Source organism: Esox lucius, chromosome 14, assembly GCF_011004845.1.
Source record: "Esox lucius isolate fEsoLuc1 chromosome 14, fEsoLuc1.pri, whole genome shotgun sequence".
In the NCBI taxonomy this organism is placed as follows: domain Eukaryota; kingdom Metazoa; phylum Chordata; class Actinopteri; order Esociformes; family Esocidae; genus Esox; species Esox lucius.
In genome coordinates this window covers 26,466,536-26,487,861 of record NC_047582.1, presented here as the reverse complement: position 1 = coordinate 26,487,861, position 21,326 = coordinate 26,466,536, and the positions used below count along the sequence as shown (strand labels likewise).

The 21,326-nt window shown below is 43.5% G+C and overlaps 3 protein-coding genes across 3 annotated transcripts; 1 reads left to right on the top strand and 2 right to left on the bottom strand.

The window, feature by feature from the left end:
• Positions 1-61: 61 nt before the first annotated feature.
• On the bottom strand, positions 62-11,910 carry gfm2 (GTP dependent ribosome recycling factor mitochondrial 2). The gene is made up of 20 exons (XM_010878295.4): positions 11,559-11,910; positions 11,353-11,431; positions 10,989-11,034; positions 10,625-10,722; positions 10,314-10,439; positions 10,111-10,199; positions 7,593-7,681; positions 7,416-7,476; positions 7,134-7,319; positions 6,832-6,912; positions 6,398-6,546; positions 5,991-6,131; positions 5,049-5,148; positions 4,738-4,921; positions 4,233-4,309; positions 3,965-4,103; positions 3,687-3,875; positions 3,444-3,559; positions 567-749; positions 62-457 (listed from the first exon to the last, which is right to left on the bottom strand). The coding sequence occupies exons 1-20, from the start codon at positions 11,613-11,615 to the stop codon at positions 329-331; spliced, it is 2,319 nt and encodes a 772-aa protein (XP_010876597.2). The 5' UTR covers positions 11,616-11,910; the 3' UTR covers positions 62-328.
• Positions 11,911-12,139: 229 nt separating this feature from the next.
• Positions 12,140-15,190, top strand: nsa2 (NSA2 ribosome biogenesis homolog (S. cerevisiae)). Its single transcript, NM_001304178.1, is given in 6 exon segments — positions 12,140-12,277; positions 12,758-12,945; positions 13,205-13,355; positions 13,873-14,052; positions 14,212-14,404; positions 14,786-15,190. Coding segments are annotated over 6 exon segments (783 nt in total). The 5' UTR covers positions 12,140-12,274; the 3' UTR covers positions 14,854-15,190.
• Positions 15,191-17,690: 2,500 nt separating this feature from the next.
• On the bottom strand, positions 17,691-21,242 carry LOC106024642 (torsin-1A-like). Its single transcript, XM_029125000.2, has 5 exons — positions 20,856-21,242; positions 20,407-20,672; positions 20,118-20,293; positions 19,794-19,921; positions 17,691-19,163 (listed from the first exon to the last, which is right to left on the bottom strand). The coding sequence occupies exons 1-5, from the start codon at positions 21,043-21,045 to the stop codon at positions 18,910-18,912; spliced, it is 1,014 nt and encodes a 337-aa protein (XP_028980833.2). The 5' UTR covers positions 21,046-21,242; the 3' UTR covers positions 17,691-18,909.
• Positions 21,243-21,326: the final 84 nt, after the last annotated feature.

Sequence of the window (21,326 nt, the reverse complement as noted above, 5' to 3'; positions counted from 1 at the left end):
CTGGTGGAAATCACCTTTCAGACAATTTCTACACACTTTAATGACTCACCACCACACAATGTAACATGTTTAGCAGATGTACTTTATGTATGCCCACAAAGTACCATGTTCTTGATTTTTGTTTGCATAGCAAACACCCATCTGAGTATTTCCTGGCTAACATTTACATTCATACAGATGGGATGTTGATATTCCACTAAAATGACTTGCTCAATTTAGTACAAAAGGCCCATCCTAGCATCTTGTGACTACTAGACACAGATTTGTCAAATCCCAATGGTTTGAAAGTGCAACAAGTCCTGCAAATCATAAATAGGAAGTGTTGTCATCAGGCAAGGCCAGCCATCTTGTTCACCAGGGCGTTCTGATGCTGGGGGTTCATGGCCTCATAGCTGTCCAGCTGAAGGAAGAATGTAGCATTTCCAGAAGTCAGAGTTCTTAACACAGTGGAGTAGCCCTAAAACACAAAGAAAGATTAGATCCCAACTAGATATTCTGCAAGTTTCACAGACCAAGATAAAGCATAGTGCTGGACTATCCTGTCCACTGAGCATGAAGGAACCTACCATCATCTCAGCCAATGGCACGGTGGCCAGCAGCACCTTGTTGTCAAGGCGGTTCTGGATATCCTGGATGGCCCCTCGTCTCTGAGCCAGGTCCCCCAACACAGCACTCAGGTGACCCTCCTCTACTGTCACCTCCAGTGACATCACAGGCTCCAGCACCTGCCCGCCTGCCTGCCTTAGAGCCTACAGGAAGGGACAGACACTGATAATACCATAGCATTCCCAAGAGCAACAAAGTTGTCATCGTAGTATTACATAATTTTAAAAGGATTGAGATCTGGGCATTGAATAGCTTCCATTTCGTTTTGAGCCATTTGGTTGTAGCTTTGCTAGCGTGTTGAGGATTTACTTTGCTAGATCCGTGTTTGGTTCAGCTTTTTGACCCATGGTCTCACATTCTCCTCAAGAACTCTCATACAATATTGAATTTGCAGTAGACTCGATGGCAGGTTGGCCAGGCCCTGATGCAGCAAAGCAGCCCCAAACGATAATACCATCGCCTCCACGCTTTACAGTTCAAAGGTAGTGTTTCTGTTTTGCCAAACATGGCATCTGTAAGAAGTTATACACACATCTAAAGGATTATTAGGAACACCATACTAATACTGTGTTTGACCCCCTTTCACCTTCAGAACTGCCTTAATTCTACGTGGCATTGATTCAACAAGGTGCTGAAAGCATTCTTTAGAAATGTTGGCCCATATTGATAGGATAGCATCTTGCAGTTGATGGAGATTTGTGGGATGCACATCCAGGGTACAAAGCTCCCGTTCCACCACATCCCAAAGATGCTCTATTGGGTTGAGATCTGGTGACTGTGGGGGCCATTTCAGTACAGTGAACTCATTGTCATGTTCAAGAAACCAATTTGAAATGATTCGAGCCTTGTGACATGGTGCATTATCCTGCTGGAAGTAGCCATCAGAGGGTGGGTACATGGTCAGAAACAATGCTCAGGTAGGCTGTGGCATTTAAACGATGCCCAATTGGCACTAAGGGGCCTAAAGTGTGCCAAGAAAACATCCCCCACACCATTACACCACCACCACCAGCCTGCACAGTGGTAACAAGGCATGATGGATCCATGTTCTCATTCTGTTTACACCAAATTCTGACTCTACCATCTGAATGTCTCAACAGAAATTGAGACTCATCAGACCAGGCAACATTCTTCCAGTCATCAACTGTCCAATTTTGGTGAGCTTGTGCGTGAAAATCCCAGTAACTGAGCAGATTGTGAAATACTCAGACCAGCCCGTCTGGCACCAACAACCATGCCACGCTCAAAATTGCTTAAATCACCTTTCTTTCCCATTCTGACATTCAGTTTGGAGTTCAGGAGATTGTCTTGACCAGGACCACACCCCTAAATGCATTGAAGCAACTGCCATGTGATTGGTTGATTAGATAATTGCATTAATGAGAAATTGAACAGGTGTTCCTAATAATCCTTTAGGTGAGTGTATATTGGCCACATACCATACCCCATTTTGCAGATTTTGTGGATCTGGAGAAGGCGTATGACCGGGTCCCCCGGGAGATACTGTGGGAGGTGCTGCGGGAGTATGGGGTGAGGAGGTCCCTTTTGAGGGCTATCCAATCCCTGTACGTCCAAAGTGAGAGCTGTGTTCGGGTTCTCGGTTGTAAGTCGGACTCGTTCCAGGTGGGGGTTGGCCTCCGCCAGGGCTGCGTTTTGTCACCAATCCTGTTTGTAACTTTTATGGACAGGATATCGAGGCGTAGTCGGGGTGGGGGGGGGTTGCAGTTCGGTGTCCTGGGGATCTCATCGCTGCTTTTTGCGGATGATGTGGTCCTGATGGCATCAACCGTCTGTGACCTTCAGCACTCACTGGACCGGTTTGCAGCCGAGTGCGAAGCGGTTGGGATGAGGATTAGCACCTTTAAATCTGAGGCCATGGTTCGGAAACCGATGGAGTGCCTTCTCCGGGTAGGGAATGAGGCGTTACCCCAAGTAAAGGAGTTCAAGTATCTCGGGGTCTTGTTCTCGAGTGAGGGGACAATGGAGCGGGAGATTGGCCAGAGAATCGGAGCAGCAGGGGCGGTATTGCATTTGCTTTAACGCACCGTTGTGACGAAAAGAGAGCTGAGCCGGAAGGCAAAGCTCTCGATATACCGGTCAATTTTCCTTCCTACCCTCACCTATGGTCATGAAGGCAGGGTCATGACCGAAAGAACAAGATCGCGAGTACAAGCGGCTGAAATGGGTTTTCTCAGAAGGGTGGCTGGCTTCTCCCTTAGGGATAGGGTGAGAAGCTCAGCCATCCGTGAGGAACTCTGAGTAGAGCCGCAGCTCCTTTGCGTCGAAAGGAGCCAGTTGAGGTGGTTCGGGCATCTGTTAAGGATGCCCCCAGGACGTCTCCCTAGGGAGGTGTTCCAGGCACGTCCAGCTGGGAGGAGACCTCGGGGTAGGCCCAGGACTAGGTGGAGAGATTATATTTCGACACTGGCCTGGGAACGCCTCGGGATCCCCCAGTCAGAACTGGCAAATGTGGCTCGGGAAAGGGAAGTTTGGGGTCCCCTGCTGGAGCTGCTGCCCCCACGACCCGATATGGATAAGCGGATGAAGATGAGATGACCATACCCCATCGTGACTTATATCAAAATGCAGCTCAGACCTTTTTTGGTGGTCATTACAGAATACCCCAGAGGTCAAGAATGGTTGACTGTAACCAGACAAATGGATGTTCGAGCAATTTGTGCATACGGGCTATAGTGTGTTTGTGTGATTGAATCCCTGTGATGTTATTTGAGCCTTATGGTACAGGAGTATTATAGTGTGCATAGTCAGAGATCCTCTCACATTGTGTAACCGACGCTGTGAAGGAGGTTTACTGTGGAGGTGGTAATGTTCAGTACCTTTAACATGCAGCGGGACACACAGGCAGACACCATGGCTGGCGATGTCCCTGGCTCCATGCTGACACTCTGGACGACGGTGGACACACCCTGGACTGGGTGGCCGAGTAACGGACCTGGGTGGAGATGGCTACATCAGATGTGCTTGTCTGGCTTTACAATGTAAGCGTGTACAGTTAGAGGTACTGGAGGACTGGCTTTAATTAGCAAATGGAATAAAATGTAATTGTCGGACCCTGTTACCTTGGAGATAGGAGCTATTTACTCCATTTTCCACGGCCTCCCTAATTTCCTGGGACAACTGCTCCCTCAAATCGTCCTTGTAGGTGACCTCACAGGAAGCGGGCGGGGAGGAGAGGTCCATGATGGGGTAAACGGCCACAGTCACCGTCACAACATGCCTCCTCTCCCCAACCGTTCGGTCAAGTGTCTCTGGAACACAACCAGGAATCAAGAGGAGTTAGAGATGTCACTGTCAGGAGGATACGGCATGCTCCTTGGCACTGATTGGCATAGTGTACCTGTGGTGGCCGCTGATTGGAGAATGGTCTCCCTGTACGCCACCTGTAGAGGTCCCAGGTGAGTCTCAATGCCGTACTCTCTCCGGATGCGGTCATGGAGGATCTCAATGTGTAGCTCGCCCATACCGCACAGAACGGTCTGGCCAAGGACAAGTGACCAACCGCATTCAATCATTCACTGGGTTATTATCGGCAGTACTGGGTCTCTGATATATCGCTAACATGATAACAACAGGACAAGATATTTTTCAAATCCAGAGCTTGTTACCTGTCCAGAATCGGGATCAATCCTGACCTTCAGACTAGGGTCTTCTCTCTGAAGGCAGGTCAGTGCGTTCTCCAGGTCTATTTGAAAACAATTAACATGAATAGGTTGGTTTACCAGTGTTATAACAGACCACCTTTATATAACCAGTTCTCCACTGTAACATACAATGGATATACACCCCTGTTAAAATGCCAGGTTCTTGTGATGTAAAAGAATGAGACAAAGATAAATCATGTCAGAACCTTTTCCACTTTTAATGTGACCTATAATGTGAACAATTCAATTGAAAAAAAAAATGAACTCTTTAAAGGGGAAAAAGAAAATCACAAAAACAGGGGTGTGTAGACTTTTTATATCCACTGTATGTGATAGGCCTAGAAACATACAGGTGGATCAAACAGCCTGTAGAGTGTGAGCATGCTGTGTTATGGGCGGAACCGCTGCGCTACCGGCTGAACCGCTGCGCTACCGGCTGATGTTCAGTCATGTCCGCAGTAACACTGACCTGCTTGCTTAGCCATGGTGGGTGGTTCTATAGAGCAGAAGAAGACAGGCTCAGGGACCTCCACCCCAGCCAGGACCAGGCTGACCTGCTCTCCACTAGCCTTCCTGTCGCCCTCCTCGTGGGCCCGCCGGGAAGCAGCCGCTGCAGAGGCCTTGGAAGACACGATGGTGTCCCCCGTCGCCGTCTGAGGGAGTTTCAGGGAACGTGTTACGAGGAAGAAAGATTGTTGGGGAAGTGGAAGTGTGGTTCAAATGTCACGTTGCTGTCAAAACAACACTGAGAATGGATGTGTATTAACAATGGAGTCTCACCTGCTTCAGACCCACACACAGAGCGATGTTGCCAGCGGTCAGACAAGGGATCTCCACATGCTGGTCAGCAAATGGCAGCAGCAGCCGACTCACCCGCTCTCTACAGTGGAGACCAGAGGAAGTAATAAGGACAGGACAGTAACAGGTGAACCTGGAAGATGCACCATTGGGAAATGTGGGAATAATAAACTTCCTAGTCAGTGATGTATTAAACACAAGGTCATAAATGGTTCCTTTTTTGTAACACACACGATCGGCAATGTTCGGACTGAAACTCTTGTCTGTTAATGATTTAACAACCTGCCAGGTTGTCAAATGTTCAAGTGCAATTTATTCCAAAGAACAACTCTGCTATAAAACTTGTGGCATCAACAGGAGTCAGAAATATGAATTCTAGTGTCAGAAGTAATAAGAACAATCTTGCTGAAAACTTTGGATCAGAGTGCTTCGAAATATAGATGAAGGTTGGGTTTGGATTATAATCATGTATACAATGAATGCCCTCTAATTTGCAAGTTTCACTGACAATGTTGTCAGGATCATCTGATCCAGATAGTATTTATAGTTACATGGGCCTATCTAGGCGTGTTAGACATCTCTCTGGACCTCAATGCTGTAGATTATCTCACTGTTGTAAACCAGATTGCCTTTATCAATGTCTGCTCTTTTTCAGTTCACCTGTAAACACCCTATTACCAGCCCCAATGCCTTAGTCAACACCACCTTAGAGACTGTTTCTAGGATTAAATCTGATCCTGGACTAAAGTCCTACCCCAGTGGAGGATCTCCACCAAACATTTGTCAAGAACTAACCTGTGTTAGAAACCCCACACAGACAAATGACTACCACTCAACATCATTATCATCATGAATCATCCCGAGTGGCCATGCTGCTGTAGAGACTGTGTGGCGTAGTAGAGGGATGAGGACGGCCCTAGGTACCTGTTGTTCCTGCTGATGTTAAAGATAGCCGACTGGGGCTTTATGGTCCCGGAGTAGATCCTCACAAACACTAGAGGACCTCGCTGCTTGTCATGCAGCACCTTGAAGGCCAGGGCACACAGGTCATCCTGGTACCAACGCCTATGGAAAGAGAACAGAACTGAGTTAAGAAGAGTGGTGACTTGAGCCAGCAATGATTGGGGTCATATTGACTTAAACGCAAAATCCTATAGAAGAGATAACTATTGGCTAACAGGGAACGTTCTGGATAACGCCTATTGTTGAATCTAGAAGGGAGAGGTTATGGTTACTCATACTGGATTTCTGAAGTTTTGGAGCCTGTTTCTGCGGGCGGATGGTAAGATGTGATGGAGTTAGAGTTGGTTGTAGAGGTTGGTTGTACTCACACTAGGTCGTGGTGCCTCTCGTTGGGGGCAGGGAGATAGGCTGTGATGGCGTCCAGGAGAGGCTGAACACCCTTGTTTCTTAGAGAGCTCCCACAGAGCACGGGGACTCCTTTACGGGCTAGAGTCACCCTCCGTACTGCCTCCTGGAGCTGCAGAGACAAGGGTGGGTGTTGGGGGGAATAAACAGCAAGCAAACAAACCAACTTTGCAAGTGTTCTTAGTCAGAGTGACGTATAGGTAAGAATTGTGCAAAGATTTTAGGGCAACGGTCTGAGCCACATGAACAAGACACACACACACACACACACAACGCCAGAACACAGACCAGACTGTAGACACAAATACCACGTCCTCCTTTTCTATTTGTGTTGGAGGGTGCTTTCTGTAGGCATTGTTGGCCCTTGATGTGTGGTATGACATTTCATATTGCTTACTTTGGCAGGGGGAACTGCGTCAAAATCTTCCCCGTAATCTGCTAGTAACAGCTCTGCGAACTCATCATCAAGATCGGCAACCTGTGTAGGCAAACAGTTCAAATAGCAACAATATAATCTCTGAATGGTTAATCAAGGTTCTACACAGCTTTGTCTTGCACTGTACAGATGGTTTTTGTTAAGTGATGGAGCCAAACAGTCTTCCCACATCCACACTCTTCACTAGATCGGAGGTTCCCAAACATTTAGCTTTGTGAGCGACAAACTGAGGTGAGTTGGGATTATGATGTCATTTCCTTTACCTTTTCTATCAGTGCTGCCCTGGCCTCCATGGCCTCCTGTAGAAGTTTAGGGTCATCTGACTGGCTAAGGGGTTCGGTCTCAAACACCCGGCCATCCTCTGCTCTGGATTTTACCCGCCACGTCAGTTGCTGTTTAGTAATCAAGTCGACCAATCCTGTGAAGCTTTTCCCACTGCCAATTGGAATCTGTGCAACGTGTTGTTTCGTCACATGTAGGATGTAGGAAGACATTAAAGGAAACAGTAAAATATTACATGGTTTTTAATGGAGAATGTTGTTTACCTGGATGAGCACAGGTTCCACTTTCAGTTTCTTCTTGATGCTCTCAATGGAAAAATGTAAACTAAAAAGGGAAATGTAATCCAAAGTGTTAACAGCGTGCAGAAAGATAAAGGCTACTTCAACAGAAGGGTTTCAACAGAAGGAAGTCACTCTATGTAGTGACGCTGGCTGTCTCACCTGGCTCCAGGCTTGTCCATCTTGTTCAGGAAACAGATACAGGGCACATTATGTTTCTGTGCCTGCCGCCACACAGTCAGCGTCTGAGCCTGGAGGCATCACAGGACACAGGACAGGATTTAAACAGGTCTAGTATGTGCAAGGTTTTGCCAAAACACCACCAGCACATTAACTTCCTACCCGCGGGGATCAGACTCTTGACCGTTGTTAATCACAAACACAAAATAGCTACGAACCCCTCCCCCACTGGGCTTTTGGTAAGGCGGATCGCGCATCGATTTTGCTCCTCCCATCCCATAGACAACGCCTAAAACAGGATAAACCGGTTTATCGGGGGGTTTCCATTACTGCTCTACAGGACTGCTTTGAAATGACTGATTGGCAGATGTTCTGCATCGATGATGTCGTACGGAGGGTCAATGTGAAGACTTTCAAGGGGGAAACAGCCATGATGCCCAGCCTGCCGGCTCCCTCCCCGACAAGCTCAACACCTTCTATGCACGGTTTGAAGCGACCAACATCATCCCTTCTGGATGGCTCACTGAGGACCAGGACGACGGTACTCTGTACCTAACCACGGCCGACGTGAGGAGAGTTTTTAGAAAGGTGAACCCTCGGAAGTCACCAGGGCCAGATGGCATTCCAGGACTTGTCCTAAGGGGTTGCGTCGACCAGCTAGCGGAGGTTTTCAACTCCATATTCAACCTCTCTCTGTCTCTGTCTGCAGTCCCTTCCTGCTTCAAACAGACCACCATCATCCCTGTACCAAATAAACCTGCCTGGACGACTACCACCCAGTAGCACTGACCATCATCATGAACTGCTTAGAGCGGCAGAACTCACATCTGCTCCACCCTTCCTGACACCTTGGAGCACTTTCAATTTGCATACCGCCTCAATAGATCTACAGAAGATGCCATCGCCCTGACGACACACACCGCCCTCTCCCACCTGGAAAAAGGCAACACATACGTGAGGATGCTGTTTGTGGACTACAGCTCTGCATTCAACACTATTGTGCCCACTAAGCTTGTTCCTAAGGTCAGGACCCTGGGACTTAACACCTCCCTTTGCAATTGGATCCTGGACTTCCTTACGAACAGACCCCAGGTGGTGAAAATGAGAAACCTCACATCCTCTGCACTGTCGCTGAGCACCAGAGCCCCCCAGGGCTGCGTACTGAGTCCCCTCTTGTACTCCCTGATCACGCATGACTGCGTGGCCACACACAGCTCCAACACCATCCTGACATATGTGGACAACCCAACTATCCTGGGTCTCATCTCCAATGAGACCGCTTATAGAGAGGAGGAAAAGAACCTGGCTACGTGGTGCCAGGACAACAACCTCTCTATCAATGTCTGCAAGACTAAGGAGATGATCGTGGACTTCAGGAAGCGGCAGAGGGAGGGGTCATGCCCCCATACACATTGATGAAGCTGAAGTGGAGTCTCCAACTTCAAGTTTCTTGGTGTGTTCATCAAAGTTGACCTCACTTGGTCCAGGCAAGCGAACTCGGCAGTGAAAACCCAAAAACGACAACACGTCCTGAGGACCCTCAAGTTTGGCATGTCCGTAAAAACTCTCACCAACTTCTCCACATGCACCATTGAGAGCATCCTCTCAGTCTGCATTACTGCCTGGTACAGCAGCTGCTTTGCTGCAGACCACAAGTCCCTCCAGAGGGTGGTGCAGTCTGGACTGCGTGTCATCGGCTACCATCTCCCCTCTATGCAAGGCATCTGCCATACACAATGCCTTACGAAATCACGGAACATCATCAAAGACTACAGCCACCTAGGCTATGGTCTGTTCACACTGCTGCCATCTGGTAGACACTACCGGAGCATCAGGGCACACTTCCAGGCTCACAGTGATTTCCCTTAAGCCGTAGGTGTCAAAATGGTTCCATGGAGGGCAGAGTGTCTGCAGGTTTTCATTCTCACCTTGTACTTGATTGAATAATTAGGTCACTAATTGGTTAGTTTCTATCCTCACCTGGTTGTTTAGGTCTGAATTGGGAACTAATTTAAAGAAAAAACTCAAACCCGCAGACATCGTTTTGACACCCATAGTTTAAGCCATAAGGCTCCTCAACCAGCAACACTGATCAATGATCATACTGATCACACATGAACATTCCAGACGCTCTGATGTCTTTTCATGTACATTGAATATTCCTTGGTATGCACCATTCATAGGCAAATTACACTCATATTCTATCTAGAATATTTAATACTTCTACCTATTCTGTTCATACTCCCCATCCTACTCTTTTTTAAATTGCTGCTAGTTTAACATTGTTCCATTTGTTATTGCTATATTTTTTATTGCATTTTTGCTTTATATCTTAATATGCAGATGTCGTGTCACAAGAATTTCATTGTGCAGGATGATGCAGTGTTATTCGTTGCATTTGACAAATATACTTAGAACTTTGAGAAGCATGCCCAGGTGAACTGACTAATGAAAAACTGCATTAGGATATATGATCACATCGTATCAGGCCTAAACTAACCTCAACACCAGCAGAGGCATCAAACACAGCCACAGCCCCATCCAACACTCGCAGGGCTCGCTCCACCTCCAGAGTAAAGTCAACGTGCCCTGGAATACAGCGTTGTACTGTTCACTGTCTGTGTTGCCATGGGTGTCAATCTACAGCACTAGCCTTTGTGGGAGTTTATTTTCTCCACATAAGTTGACTAGAATGACACTGACCTGGGGTATCTATGAGGTTGATCCTGTGCTGTTTCCAGTCAAAGGTCACTGCTGCAGACTGGATGGTGATTCCCCGTTCCCTCTCCTGAACCATAAAGTCCGTCACTGTGTCCCCATCATCCACATCTGGGGAACGCCACAAAAAGAGAGAAATCCAGTTGTTAGCTTGGGACACAATGCTACCCTTGTAGACTTTGAGGACGCTGAATTGAAAAGGATTAATTGAACCCAACTTGTGCATCCCTCTATATATCCATCCATCCATCTATCTATCTATCTATCTACATCTACCTATTTCACCATCTACGCACCTCCCAAGGCCCGGGTGTAGCCAGAATAATACAGCATTCTCTCAGTGGTGGTGGTCTTCCCTGCATCAATGTGTGCCATGATGCCAATGTTCCGGATTCTGGGGACAAGAAATTGTAATTGAAGCTCAAGACTTCATGCCTGAAAGTAAAGGACTGCCATGACCTAGCTAAAGACTTCACAAATTACTGTAACCTTGTTGTTTAAATCCTTAGCTATCAGACAGGCATGGTAGAAAGACATCCACAAAAACATCTGTAATAATGTGTATGTCCCCAGTATATTTTTAACATATTCATTAGCTAACATGGACTTTAAAGTAGACAAGACTAGTGGGTTAATCGTACAGCAGAACAGCATGCTTACTTAGATATATCTGGATTGACCACAGATCGTGGTGACTTGACATCATCTATAAAAGGTAATAGAGAATGCATTAGTCGGATATTGGTAAGCATATCATTTGCATTAAAACAGGATAATTTTGTTTGTATAATTTAGTGGTGTCTCTCTGTGTACTTGGTTTTAATGTATCTTTGTTAGTACATGTGTTTTCTGTCTGGGTTTTCTGTCTCTATGTAATACCAATATCCATTCCCTTCAGGAGATCTTCAGCCTCCTAGCAGGCCATTATTGTAGCCAAGAATTTGTTCTTAGTTGACTTGCCTGGAATATAAAGGTAAAATAAATGTAAAGATTGGAATAATAGCTATATAACTTAGACATGTACCTGGTAAAAAGCTGTACCATCTTCTTCCTTGTAATTTCCCCCTGCATGTCTGTGTTCCATTCTTCAGCACACCTCTACCCTGTATATCCCAACACAAAACAATACAGAGTACCCATATATAAATGAAGCAGTAGTCACTAGTGAGAAATGCAAATAATTACTATACCGACTCTTCATCATGTTTGTCACACACATGTATTCCTTACCCCAACTAGGACATTGAACGACCCAAAGCTCGTTCCAAGGACTGCCCTTAATCGCATCTTAAACCTGTTTTGGTCTTAAAAACGTGATACAATGATAGATATTGTACAGTCTTGACTCAGCAATGTCGACGCTTTTGTGTGAATGTCATTCATGAACCATAAACAGTTTTGACCTCGAAATTTCTGTTCAGTAAGTAAACACATTTTTGTATGCAGAGCCTTAATTTCCTTTGCTAATAATAATCGAAACCAGTATATTATATGTTTTATCTAAAATAATGCAAATATCAAAAATCCATCCATATCAATTCAAGCGTTCCTCATCAGGCGCATCTTCTAAATGCACCCTACGTAGCAGTCCTATCTGAGTTTAGGTTCCGGATCAACATAAAAATAAACAGTTTCAATAAACGTTGAATGGTCATGAAACATTTAATGAACCATAAAACTGAACTTATTTAACAATGGGTAGCGTGTCGACAAAATACTTTACTATTAACTCTGCATTGAGAATGCTGCAGGAACTCTTGTTGGTATAATTCCGGAATTGTTTCCGGGGATACTCGCCTGTTACACACTTCCTCTAAAATTGGCTTTGGGAAAACAACATCAACGACCCAAGCCTCAAGTTAAAACAACGGATAAAATCAACATTTGAAGCAAGAAATTTCATCCAAGAAGTACTGTACCTGAATACGTAACATTCAAGACACAAAATGGTAAGATAACCACGTGTTACACGCAGTTTTAACAGAACGTTATAGGGAAACATTTTAGGATACGAACATGTATAACTAGCACTGTAGCTAAACATGTGGCAGACATCTGACGACACGATAATTTTTTTCTTCTGAATGTATAACCACGATATTGTCATAACAAATTATACATACAGTTGATATATCTAACTGTGATCGAAACATGTTTTCAAATGAAATGTTTTGATCTTGGCGTAGCCTATGTAGTTGACTAGTCAACCATCAGCTGTCAGCTATTGCTTACTAGAAGAAGACTCCTGATCTGTTTGTTGTCCTAAGAATTCCTAATGTGGTCATTGTCACGTCAAACATATTTTAAGGTAGATCCATTGCATTTCAAGCATACAATGAAATTGTATGTCCAGAAGTCTTTGTTGATTAATTTGATGTTTGTTGACTTTAGAATACATCCATAACTCTTAATGTTTCCTTCGACCACAGCCTCAGAACGAGCACATTGAATTGCATCGTAAGCGCCATGGCCAGCGCCTGGACCACCATGAGAGAAAGAGGAAGAAGGAGAGCCGTGAGGCCCACGAACGCTCACACAAAGCCAGGAAGATGATTGGTCTGAAGGCCAAACTCTACCACAAACAGAGGCATTCTGAGAAGATCCAGATGAAGAAGACGTGAGTGCAGTCGTACATTACAGTACCGTAGACCAACCAATGAGACAACAATATGGACGTGGAAATACTGGCAGCTATTACTGGGTCTTAGAGATTTGGGCACTGAAACAATATAGATAAAAAAGGCTTAATTCCCTGTTTTAAATGTATTTCCCAAAGAAACTGCTATTGTCCAAATCAACATGTAAACAGCATGTCCCATTGCCACATATCTGAAACATCTGTTGATCTCCCTGTTTAACCACCGGTCTCATCACAGCCTCAAGATGCATGAGCAGAGGAAGACCAAGCAGAAGAACGATGACAAGACCCCAGAGGGAGCAGTACCTGCCTACCTGCTGGATAGAGAGGGACAGTCACGTGCCAAGATCCTCTCCAACATGATCAAACAGAAGAGGAAGGAGAAGGCTGTGAGTACTCTGTGCCTTTCTTTTGTTTGTTTTTGTGTCTGTTGTTGTTCACTGACAACGGGTAGTTGTGTGATGATGGACATGTGGACAGATGAGGACAGGAGGGCTTTGGGAAGACACCCTCATGGTGTGCTGGTGCGTTGCTCTTTTAGCGAATGCAGAACTGTGTGGGATCTCTCAAGCAACGGTGAAACAAACTCATTTGTTTGTTTCTGACCAATCAAATAATGTTCACCCCAAAAAATGAACAACTTGAACATTTATTTTGTATGAAAGAGAACACCAGCTAGCTTGAATCACATTTCTTGTAAGATTGTTTCAAATGTCAATGGAGTACTGTATGGACGTGTTTCCTGCGCTGCCACATTAAGCCTAGTTCTGGATGTGGGGACATGGGGGGATGTTTTGGAAGTGCATCTATGTGTGCAACATCCATGCCATTTTGGTTAAAAAAACCCCACAAAGGTTAAGTGTGGCATTCTGAGACATTTGATTTAATATTTGGTCCTCTCTGCAGGGTAAATGGGAGGTGCCCCTTCCCAAGGTGAGAGCCCAAGGAGAGACGGAGGTGCTCAAAGTCATTCGTACAGGCAAGAGGCAGAAAAAGGCCTGGAAGAGGATGGTCACCAAAGTTTGCTTTGTAGGCGACAACTTCACCCGCAAGCCTCCCAAGTATGAACGCTTCATCAGACCCATGGTAAGGACAGCCGTTCTCCATTCTGGCTGACAGACTGTATTATCGGCCATATTGTTACTAATTTAATTGGACTTGATTTCAGGATATCTCCTTTTAGTATTATTCCTGGATCTTTAATAGTTGGCAAAACAACCTAATCCCCCCTGTTCTTCTGTCCAGGGTCTACGTTTCAAGAAGGCCCATGTTACCCACCCGGAGCTAAAGGCCACATTCTGTCTGCCCATCCTGGGAGTGAAGAAGAACCCCTCATCCCCGCTCTATACCACATTGGGGGTCATCACCAAGGGAACCGTGATAGAGGTCAATGTCAGTGAGCTGGGCCTTGTCACGCAGGGTGGAAAGGTCATCTGGGGTGAGTCTCCAGTCATCATGTCTATTGAAAACTCCTCAGTGTGTTTTACGCAATACATTTTAGTCCCAGTCCCCTAGTCTTTATGGCTACATCCATTTTATAAACTAGAAGAGGAAGTCAAGTATTGCAGTTTACTCACAACAGTAATTCGGGAAATCACTATGTTCAAACATTTCCAAACTTTGTTGCAAGTGTGCATTCCAGGGATAGAGGTTTCATTTGTTGACTCATAGACTATAATCATTGTCATTTTGGATACATTAATTCAGCAGTGAGATCTGCATTTTCAATCTGTAATGCAGTGAAATGTAATGTGTTGTGTACATTGTATGTAACTCTCCTTCTGAAATGTAAAACTGCATTGTGAATTTCTCTCCCCAGGTAAATATGCCCAGGTGACAAATAACCCTGAGAACGACGGATGTATAAATGCTGTACTGCTGGTGTAAATTAACAACTGTCTCCTGACACACATTGTCAATTTGTGGACTAAAAAGCATTTGAGACTCCATTGAGTTGTCATTATAGTCCAGGACTAGGCTTTGTCTGCATCCAGTAACCTGTCCCATCAATACAGACTGTCTGTAACATACCACCAGAGTTACGGTCTGGAATAACAGACTAGAGCCCTGAAACATCTGTGAATAAAGGGTGAATGTTGAAGCATCAGGAAACGGATGGCGTATTTTGCGACATGTTTACCTTGTTACAAATTACTGGAACATTCACACAGAAATTTGCAACAAAATATGTGGTTGTTTTTCTTTTCAAATAAATGTGTCAATCTCAATGTTTCCGTGGCTAATTACATTGCAGCAGCAATATTTATGACTGTTCTGAGTTGTGTTTTTGTTTCTGAGAGGTTGTGGGTGTAAAGTAAGTGTGAAGTTGTGAGAAATGGAGAATGCACCCATCACAAGTCTACACAAAATAAATCCATAATATCAGAGTTAAAAGAGAAATGGTGTGCAGATTAATGTAAAAATTATATAGATCCCTAAAGCACGCCTAAATCCATTTGGAAGTACCGTTTTGCTTATCAGTTGCAAAGGCATGTAACTAAAATAGTCGATGTTGACGTTTACATTTTTATTTCTCTGTCACCCATACAACATCGGTCTCTGAATTTCAAGCGCAGCTCCAACTACAAAGCAGAGAGCTTTTCTGAGAGCCTCAAAAAGCAGCACGTCTAAATGACTACATCCCTACTTCTGAGCTGCAGGAAGTCAGCTGTCCAGGCACGTAGCCTTCAGGCCGTCGGCTATTTTAAAAGTTTGACTTTGGAAACCATAGGTCACGTAATTATCCTTCTGAAATCTCTTTCCAGCTGAAAGGCAGACTAAACCAATTAAAAGCTTTTAGTAAAAAAATTGTCAAAAGACAGCCAATTCAAGCCCATTGACAGAGCAGTGCATCCACCAACCTGCTGCATACTGGGACCTTTTTCATCAGTATTAGGTAGAAACTATTCTAAAATTCAAAAAAAAGAAGGTAATATACAATATCTAAAATAAAATAGATATTGTGGAAAGTTTTTTTTTTCCGTGATTCAAATCAGACACCTTCATATACTAGATTAATTACACAATATGTGAAACATTTCAATCCTTTTCTGTTCAGTCTTGATGATTACAGCTTGGGGCAAATCAAAAATCCAGTATCTCAAAATATTAGAATAATACATTTACAATATAGAAATATTAACCTAAGAGCTCAAACCAGCCAGTTAACTCCATGATCCTTCAGTACACACAACCACAATCATGGGGAAGACTGCTGACTCGACAGTTGTCCAGACGACTCTCAATGACACCCTCCATGAGGAGGGTAAGCCACAGAAGTAATTGCTGAAAGGGCTGGCTGTTCGCAGAGTGCTGTATCAAAGCATATTCATGGAAAGTTGACTGGAAGGGGGAAATGTGGTAGGAAAAGTTGCACAAGCAACTGGGATGACCAGAATCTTGAGAGGATTGTGAAGCAAAGCCAATTCAAGAACTTGGGGGAGCTTCAAAAGCAGTGGACTGAGACTGGAGTCAGTGCATCTAGAGCCACCACGCACAGACGTGTCCAGGAAATGGGCTACAAAAATTGCATTCCTAGTGTCAAGCCACTTCTGAACCAGAGACAATGTCAGAAGAATCTTACCTGGGCGAAGGAGTAAAAGAACTGGACCGTTGCTCAGTGGTCCTTTCTTCAGATGAAAGTAAATATTGCATTTCGTTTGGAAATCAAGGTCCCGGAGGAAGAGAGGAGAGGCACAGAATCTAAGTTGCTTGATGTCTAGTGGGAAGTTTCCAGAGTCTGATGATTTGGGGTGCCATGTCATCTGCTGGTGTTGGTCCATTGTGTTTTATCAAGTCCAGAGTCAACGCAGCCGTCTACCAGGAGATTTTAGAGCACTTCATGCTTCCATCTGCTGACAAGCTTTATGGAGTTGCTGATTTCCTTTTCCAGCAGGACTTGGCACCTGCCCACAGTGCCAAAACGACTGGTAACTGGTTTGCTGCCCATGGTATTACTGTGCTTGACTGGCCAGACAACTGAACCCCATAGATTCTCTATTGGGTATTGTCAAGAGGAAAATGAAAAACACAAGACCCAACCACATAGATGTGCTGAAGGCCGCTATCAAAGCAACCTGTGCTTCCAAAACACCTCAGCAGTGCCACAGGCTGATTGCCTCCATGGCACGCCACACTGAGGCAGTCATTCATACAAAAGGAGCCCCGACCATGTACTGAGTGCATAAATTAACATACTTAGGATACCTTTGCAAGTGTTTTGGGGTAATTAGCTGAATAGAGCTCTTCTCAGTTCAACATGTCTTATTCTAATATTTTTTAGATACTGGATTTTTGATTTCCATGAGCTGTAAGCCGTAATCATCAAGATTGAAACGAAAAAGACATTAAATGTTTCACTTTTTGTAATGAATCTAGAGAATATGAAGGTATGAGTTTTTGATTTGAATTACAGAAATCAAATAGTTTACGATATTCAAATGTTTTGAGATGCACCTGTATGATAAAAAGTATACTTCTTCCAAACAATCCTATAAGCGTCCTATCCACGCTGGTAGATCACCATGCATAGGCTGATCGCCGGTTTGCCTTTAAAAAAAAAACATCATAAATTCAGTCAACGTCATCCCTTTCCAGTACAATGCCATACAATAAAATAACAGTGCTACCAAAAAAGACTAAGAAGATACTGTATGACTGTTCCAGTTCATTGCAAAATGATCATAAATGCATTTATGATTGCATGAATTTACAATTAAATCCCAAAATGATTAACAATTTTAATCATACATGTGCCCCATTAACTAGGCTACATTGGACAGTTAAACCGTTTTCTTAATCCATAACCTGCTATGTTAACGCATGGCCATGATGTCAAACAAATGTCCACATTACGAAGTCTCACACTTCTAATGGAAATGATCCAAGGCATGATTGTAAAAAAAAAAAAGAATAGTTGCTTAAACATTATTAATAAATAAGGTCCCTGAAGCAATGAAACCACTGATGTCTCAGAAACGGTGAGGCTTTTTGAGAACAATGTTTTGGTTTGTCAATATCGATAGGGTGATCATGTGACTGGAAAGCACCAGACCTTGAACATTTCATCTACTCAAACAAAATATCTTATTGACAAATAGTGAACCTTTCTGTAATAGTGTTGAGTATTGTTCAGTCTTGGAATGTTAACTGAACACCAAGTGAGGGAACAGGATTCAAATACATCGATATGTACATACAGTATACATATTAAATTACAATTGGATTTACAAAATTCTAGGGACATTGAATCAAATGGGTTGTTTATCAGCTCCATTCAGTTTTTTAGGAAAATTTTGATCATTCTTGAAATGTTGTGTTACAATTGAGGCCGAAAACACTAAATACTTGTACATCTACCTACCCGAAGATACACCCAAAACACTTTGAATTGTACACAACGCCTCAGGTGAAGGAGTAAGGATGTTTAAGTCTTATGCAAACAGATAAAGGCTGAATTATTTTTACTTTCAGGGTATTGGTAAGTATATAAAAAAATTAGGTATTCGGTGTGCCACAAAATTAACAATATATGAAAAAGGAATTTCAAATTGTATTTTTCAACAAAATTGTTTTCCCCCAAAAAAGTTCATGTGCATCAGAATTTGCCAGGGAAAAGGTGCATAATCTTTCAGATTATCATTAACAGAATAAAAAATCTCTGGATCAAGCACTTCAACTGATATAAAAAGTCTCAGTGACTGTTTTCCTCTTTCAATTCAACCTCAGTTTTCTCAGTAGCCCATTCATTCCTCTTCAGTGAGAAGTACCACCAGAGCCTTGATGCCCTCCACATTGTCATTAAGGTTAAAAGACCTTGGTGGTCTGTTTCACAGTTCAGTCACCAACTTCCTCAGCAGACTCGCACCTTTCATCCTACATTCATATTCACTATGATCAATAGATCAGTCAGTCTGAAGCCACCAACATAAAACGTAGTTGACCTCATGCGTGTTCTCTGTAGAAGTCCAGCTTACTGCTGATGGTCTTGCAGCCCTTGACAGAGAAGATCTTCTCACTCTTGGGAAAGTATGTCATGTCTCTGACCACCTGGTCGACTAAGGTGTGATTGGGCTTCAGTCCCTGTGCAGCCATCTCTGCCATGCCACACTGCACCAGGTGTTTATACTCCAGAGGCAGGAAAGGGACGAAGAAGTCCACCAGGTTCTTGTCAATCAGACTGGTGTGCCAGAATCCACCTACACAGAGAAAGAGACAGAGCTGTAAGATGGCAGGTGCAAATGGATGGATGTAGAAAACCGAAACACAGGGTGTTCTGAAAAGTCCAAACCTTGATCATAGATCTGACACCTCATCTCTCCAGGAGCTTTTCACAGAGACCATCAGGCAGACCAAAAAGATCATAATAAATCCAACACATGCACTAACAACAGATTAATCCAATGCCATCAGAGTGTATTTAAGCAAGCTGTATCAATATAAACATAATATCATCATGTAGCCCTGCCATCCAGTCTGTCTTGCAGGGAGAAAACCTATAGACCTTTTTGGATTGGGGATGTAAGATGGGTGTTATTCTATGTAAGTTGTTTCAACTGGTTCTATGAATTACATTAGAAACAGCAGCATTAAGCTATCTATGGTTCAAGTCAAATTTTTGTGGCTTGAGAAAGTTAGATTGGTAACTCTAAAATATTGTTTTGCTCAGTAATTATGTATGCTAGTTGATCTATCTGTAAATAGATAGATATCCAAAAACAATGTCTAGAACTAGGCAAATGGTGAGCTCTGATCAGCTGAACAGGACCAAACAAACTCAAAGTACATATCCTTTAAAATAATTCATAAACTCACAGAAGGAAACTTACTATTCTTGTTGTTGAACACAGACAGGGAGAGAGCCATTTCCAGGTCTTTCAACTCGATCTCTTCTCGGTCTTTCCCTGCTTTCCAGAAGTCAAGAGCCACCTCCACAATGTTCTCTCCTCCTGAGTTGCTATGAAGATAAGCAACACACAGCAGTAAACATTAGACATAGGTAAAACTATGGTTAGTACTAAAAGTATGTGGTGGGAATTACAGGATGATGGATATCAGAACAAAATGTAATATTTATTTCAAAAATACTTAAAGTATCCAGAAACAACAGCTCGCTTTTTATATGAGCACACTCCCAGTCTGTCTCCTCTTACCTGAGGAAGATGAAGATGGCTTGGCGATAGGAGACACCGTCCAATTTCTCATAGTAGTCCAAGTAGGGCTTTATACTGTCAATCAGACCAGGTTGCATCTTGTCCATCTCGTCAAAGATGAACATGGACTGAGGGCAGTTGGTAATGTTTCCTTTAATCCAGTGCTGCAGCTGAGACTGGGGAATATGAAAAAAAAGTATAAACACTGATTTATTTGGAGTTAAGAATATCTTACAGCAGATATATTCAAATATACAATAGGAATCTCTTTAAAACTATGACAATTTACCTTGTAGTTCTCAATCTGGCTCTGGTGAGGGAAGTGAGCTGTAGCTACAAACTGGTGGAAGAAACCGCTGTCCGTGCCCTTCTTATAGAGGTTTTTAGCTATCAGCTGGCTAACAAAATTCTTCCCTGTCCCGGTCCCACCGTGTAAAGAGAGTACCAGCGGCTTCTTAGGGTTTTTATTTTTCATGAATCCCGTAATTGCTTTCAGGACGACTCTGGAAACAATATGTTGACCAAACAATTTACGATTTAGGTCCACTTCCAAACCTGAGGGGGTAGAACCACAGCTGTCAACTGCTGGCTAAGTACAGTAGGCCGAAAGCCTGTTGTCATCAATAAACAATTTTAATATTAAAACGCAATGGAACCGACTGACTGTGGTACCCGATCAGTGGTGGAGTAAGCCATCAAATACATAAACAATGTAATATAGTTTAGCTGTGCACATACCTGTTGAATTAAAATCTATCCATTTTGAGTCACAACTTTCATAGAAATAATTGTAAATCTTCCGTCCAGCTGCTGCTGCCGCTGCCGCTCCCGCACCAGCCACAATTGTGGTTGTAATTGGTTCGAAAGCCTTTACAAGAACACTTGATATTAAAATATATCCAAATATGATTTTGTATGTTGGTCTCATTTTCAGTTGTAATAAACATGTAGTTAATCACATAGAGCAAAGTCGTTTAAAAGCAAGTCAACTACTTTCTATTTACTGCTAAGGAGAGAGGTACATCTTTTACGTAATCCTTATGCGCCACAAACTATCAAGGGCAGAGATACTTTTGGGGAGACTGGAAACCTCTATTCCACAGTCGCTTACGTACTCAATGCATTCTGGGAAACTATATGACAAAAAGTGCACTCTCGTAATGATTACCATCGCACAAAAACACAACATTATAAAAAATTCGGGGAGAG

Excerpts from the sequence above, each read along its gene's own strand:
- gfm2 (XM_010878295.4), bottom strand. The coding sequence starts at position 11,615 with ATGCGATTAAGGGCAGTCCTTGGAACGAGCTTTGGGTCGTTCAATGTC. Across the intron at positions 7,682-10,110 it reads ATGCCTCTGCTGGTGTTGAG|GCTCAGACGCTGACTGTGTG; the intron begins GTTAGTTTAGGC and ends TGATGCCTCCAG. Across the intron at positions 3,560-3,686 it reads AAATAGCTCCTATCTCCAAG|GTCCGTTACTCGGCCACCCA; the intron begins GTAACAGGGTCC and ends ATCTCCACCCAG.
- LOC106024642 (XM_029125000.2), bottom strand. The coding sequence starts at position 21,045 with ATGAGACCAACATACAAAATCATATTTGGATATATTTTAATATCAAGT. Across the intron at positions 19,922-20,117 it reads GCCATCTTCATCTTCCTCAG|CAACTCAGGAGGAGAGAACA; the intron begins GTAAGAGGAGAC and ends TTATCTTCATAG. Across the intron at positions 19,164-19,793 it reads TGTGTTCAACAACAAGAATA|GTGGATTCTGGCACACCAGT; the intron begins GTAAGTTTCCTT and ends TTCTCTGTGTAG.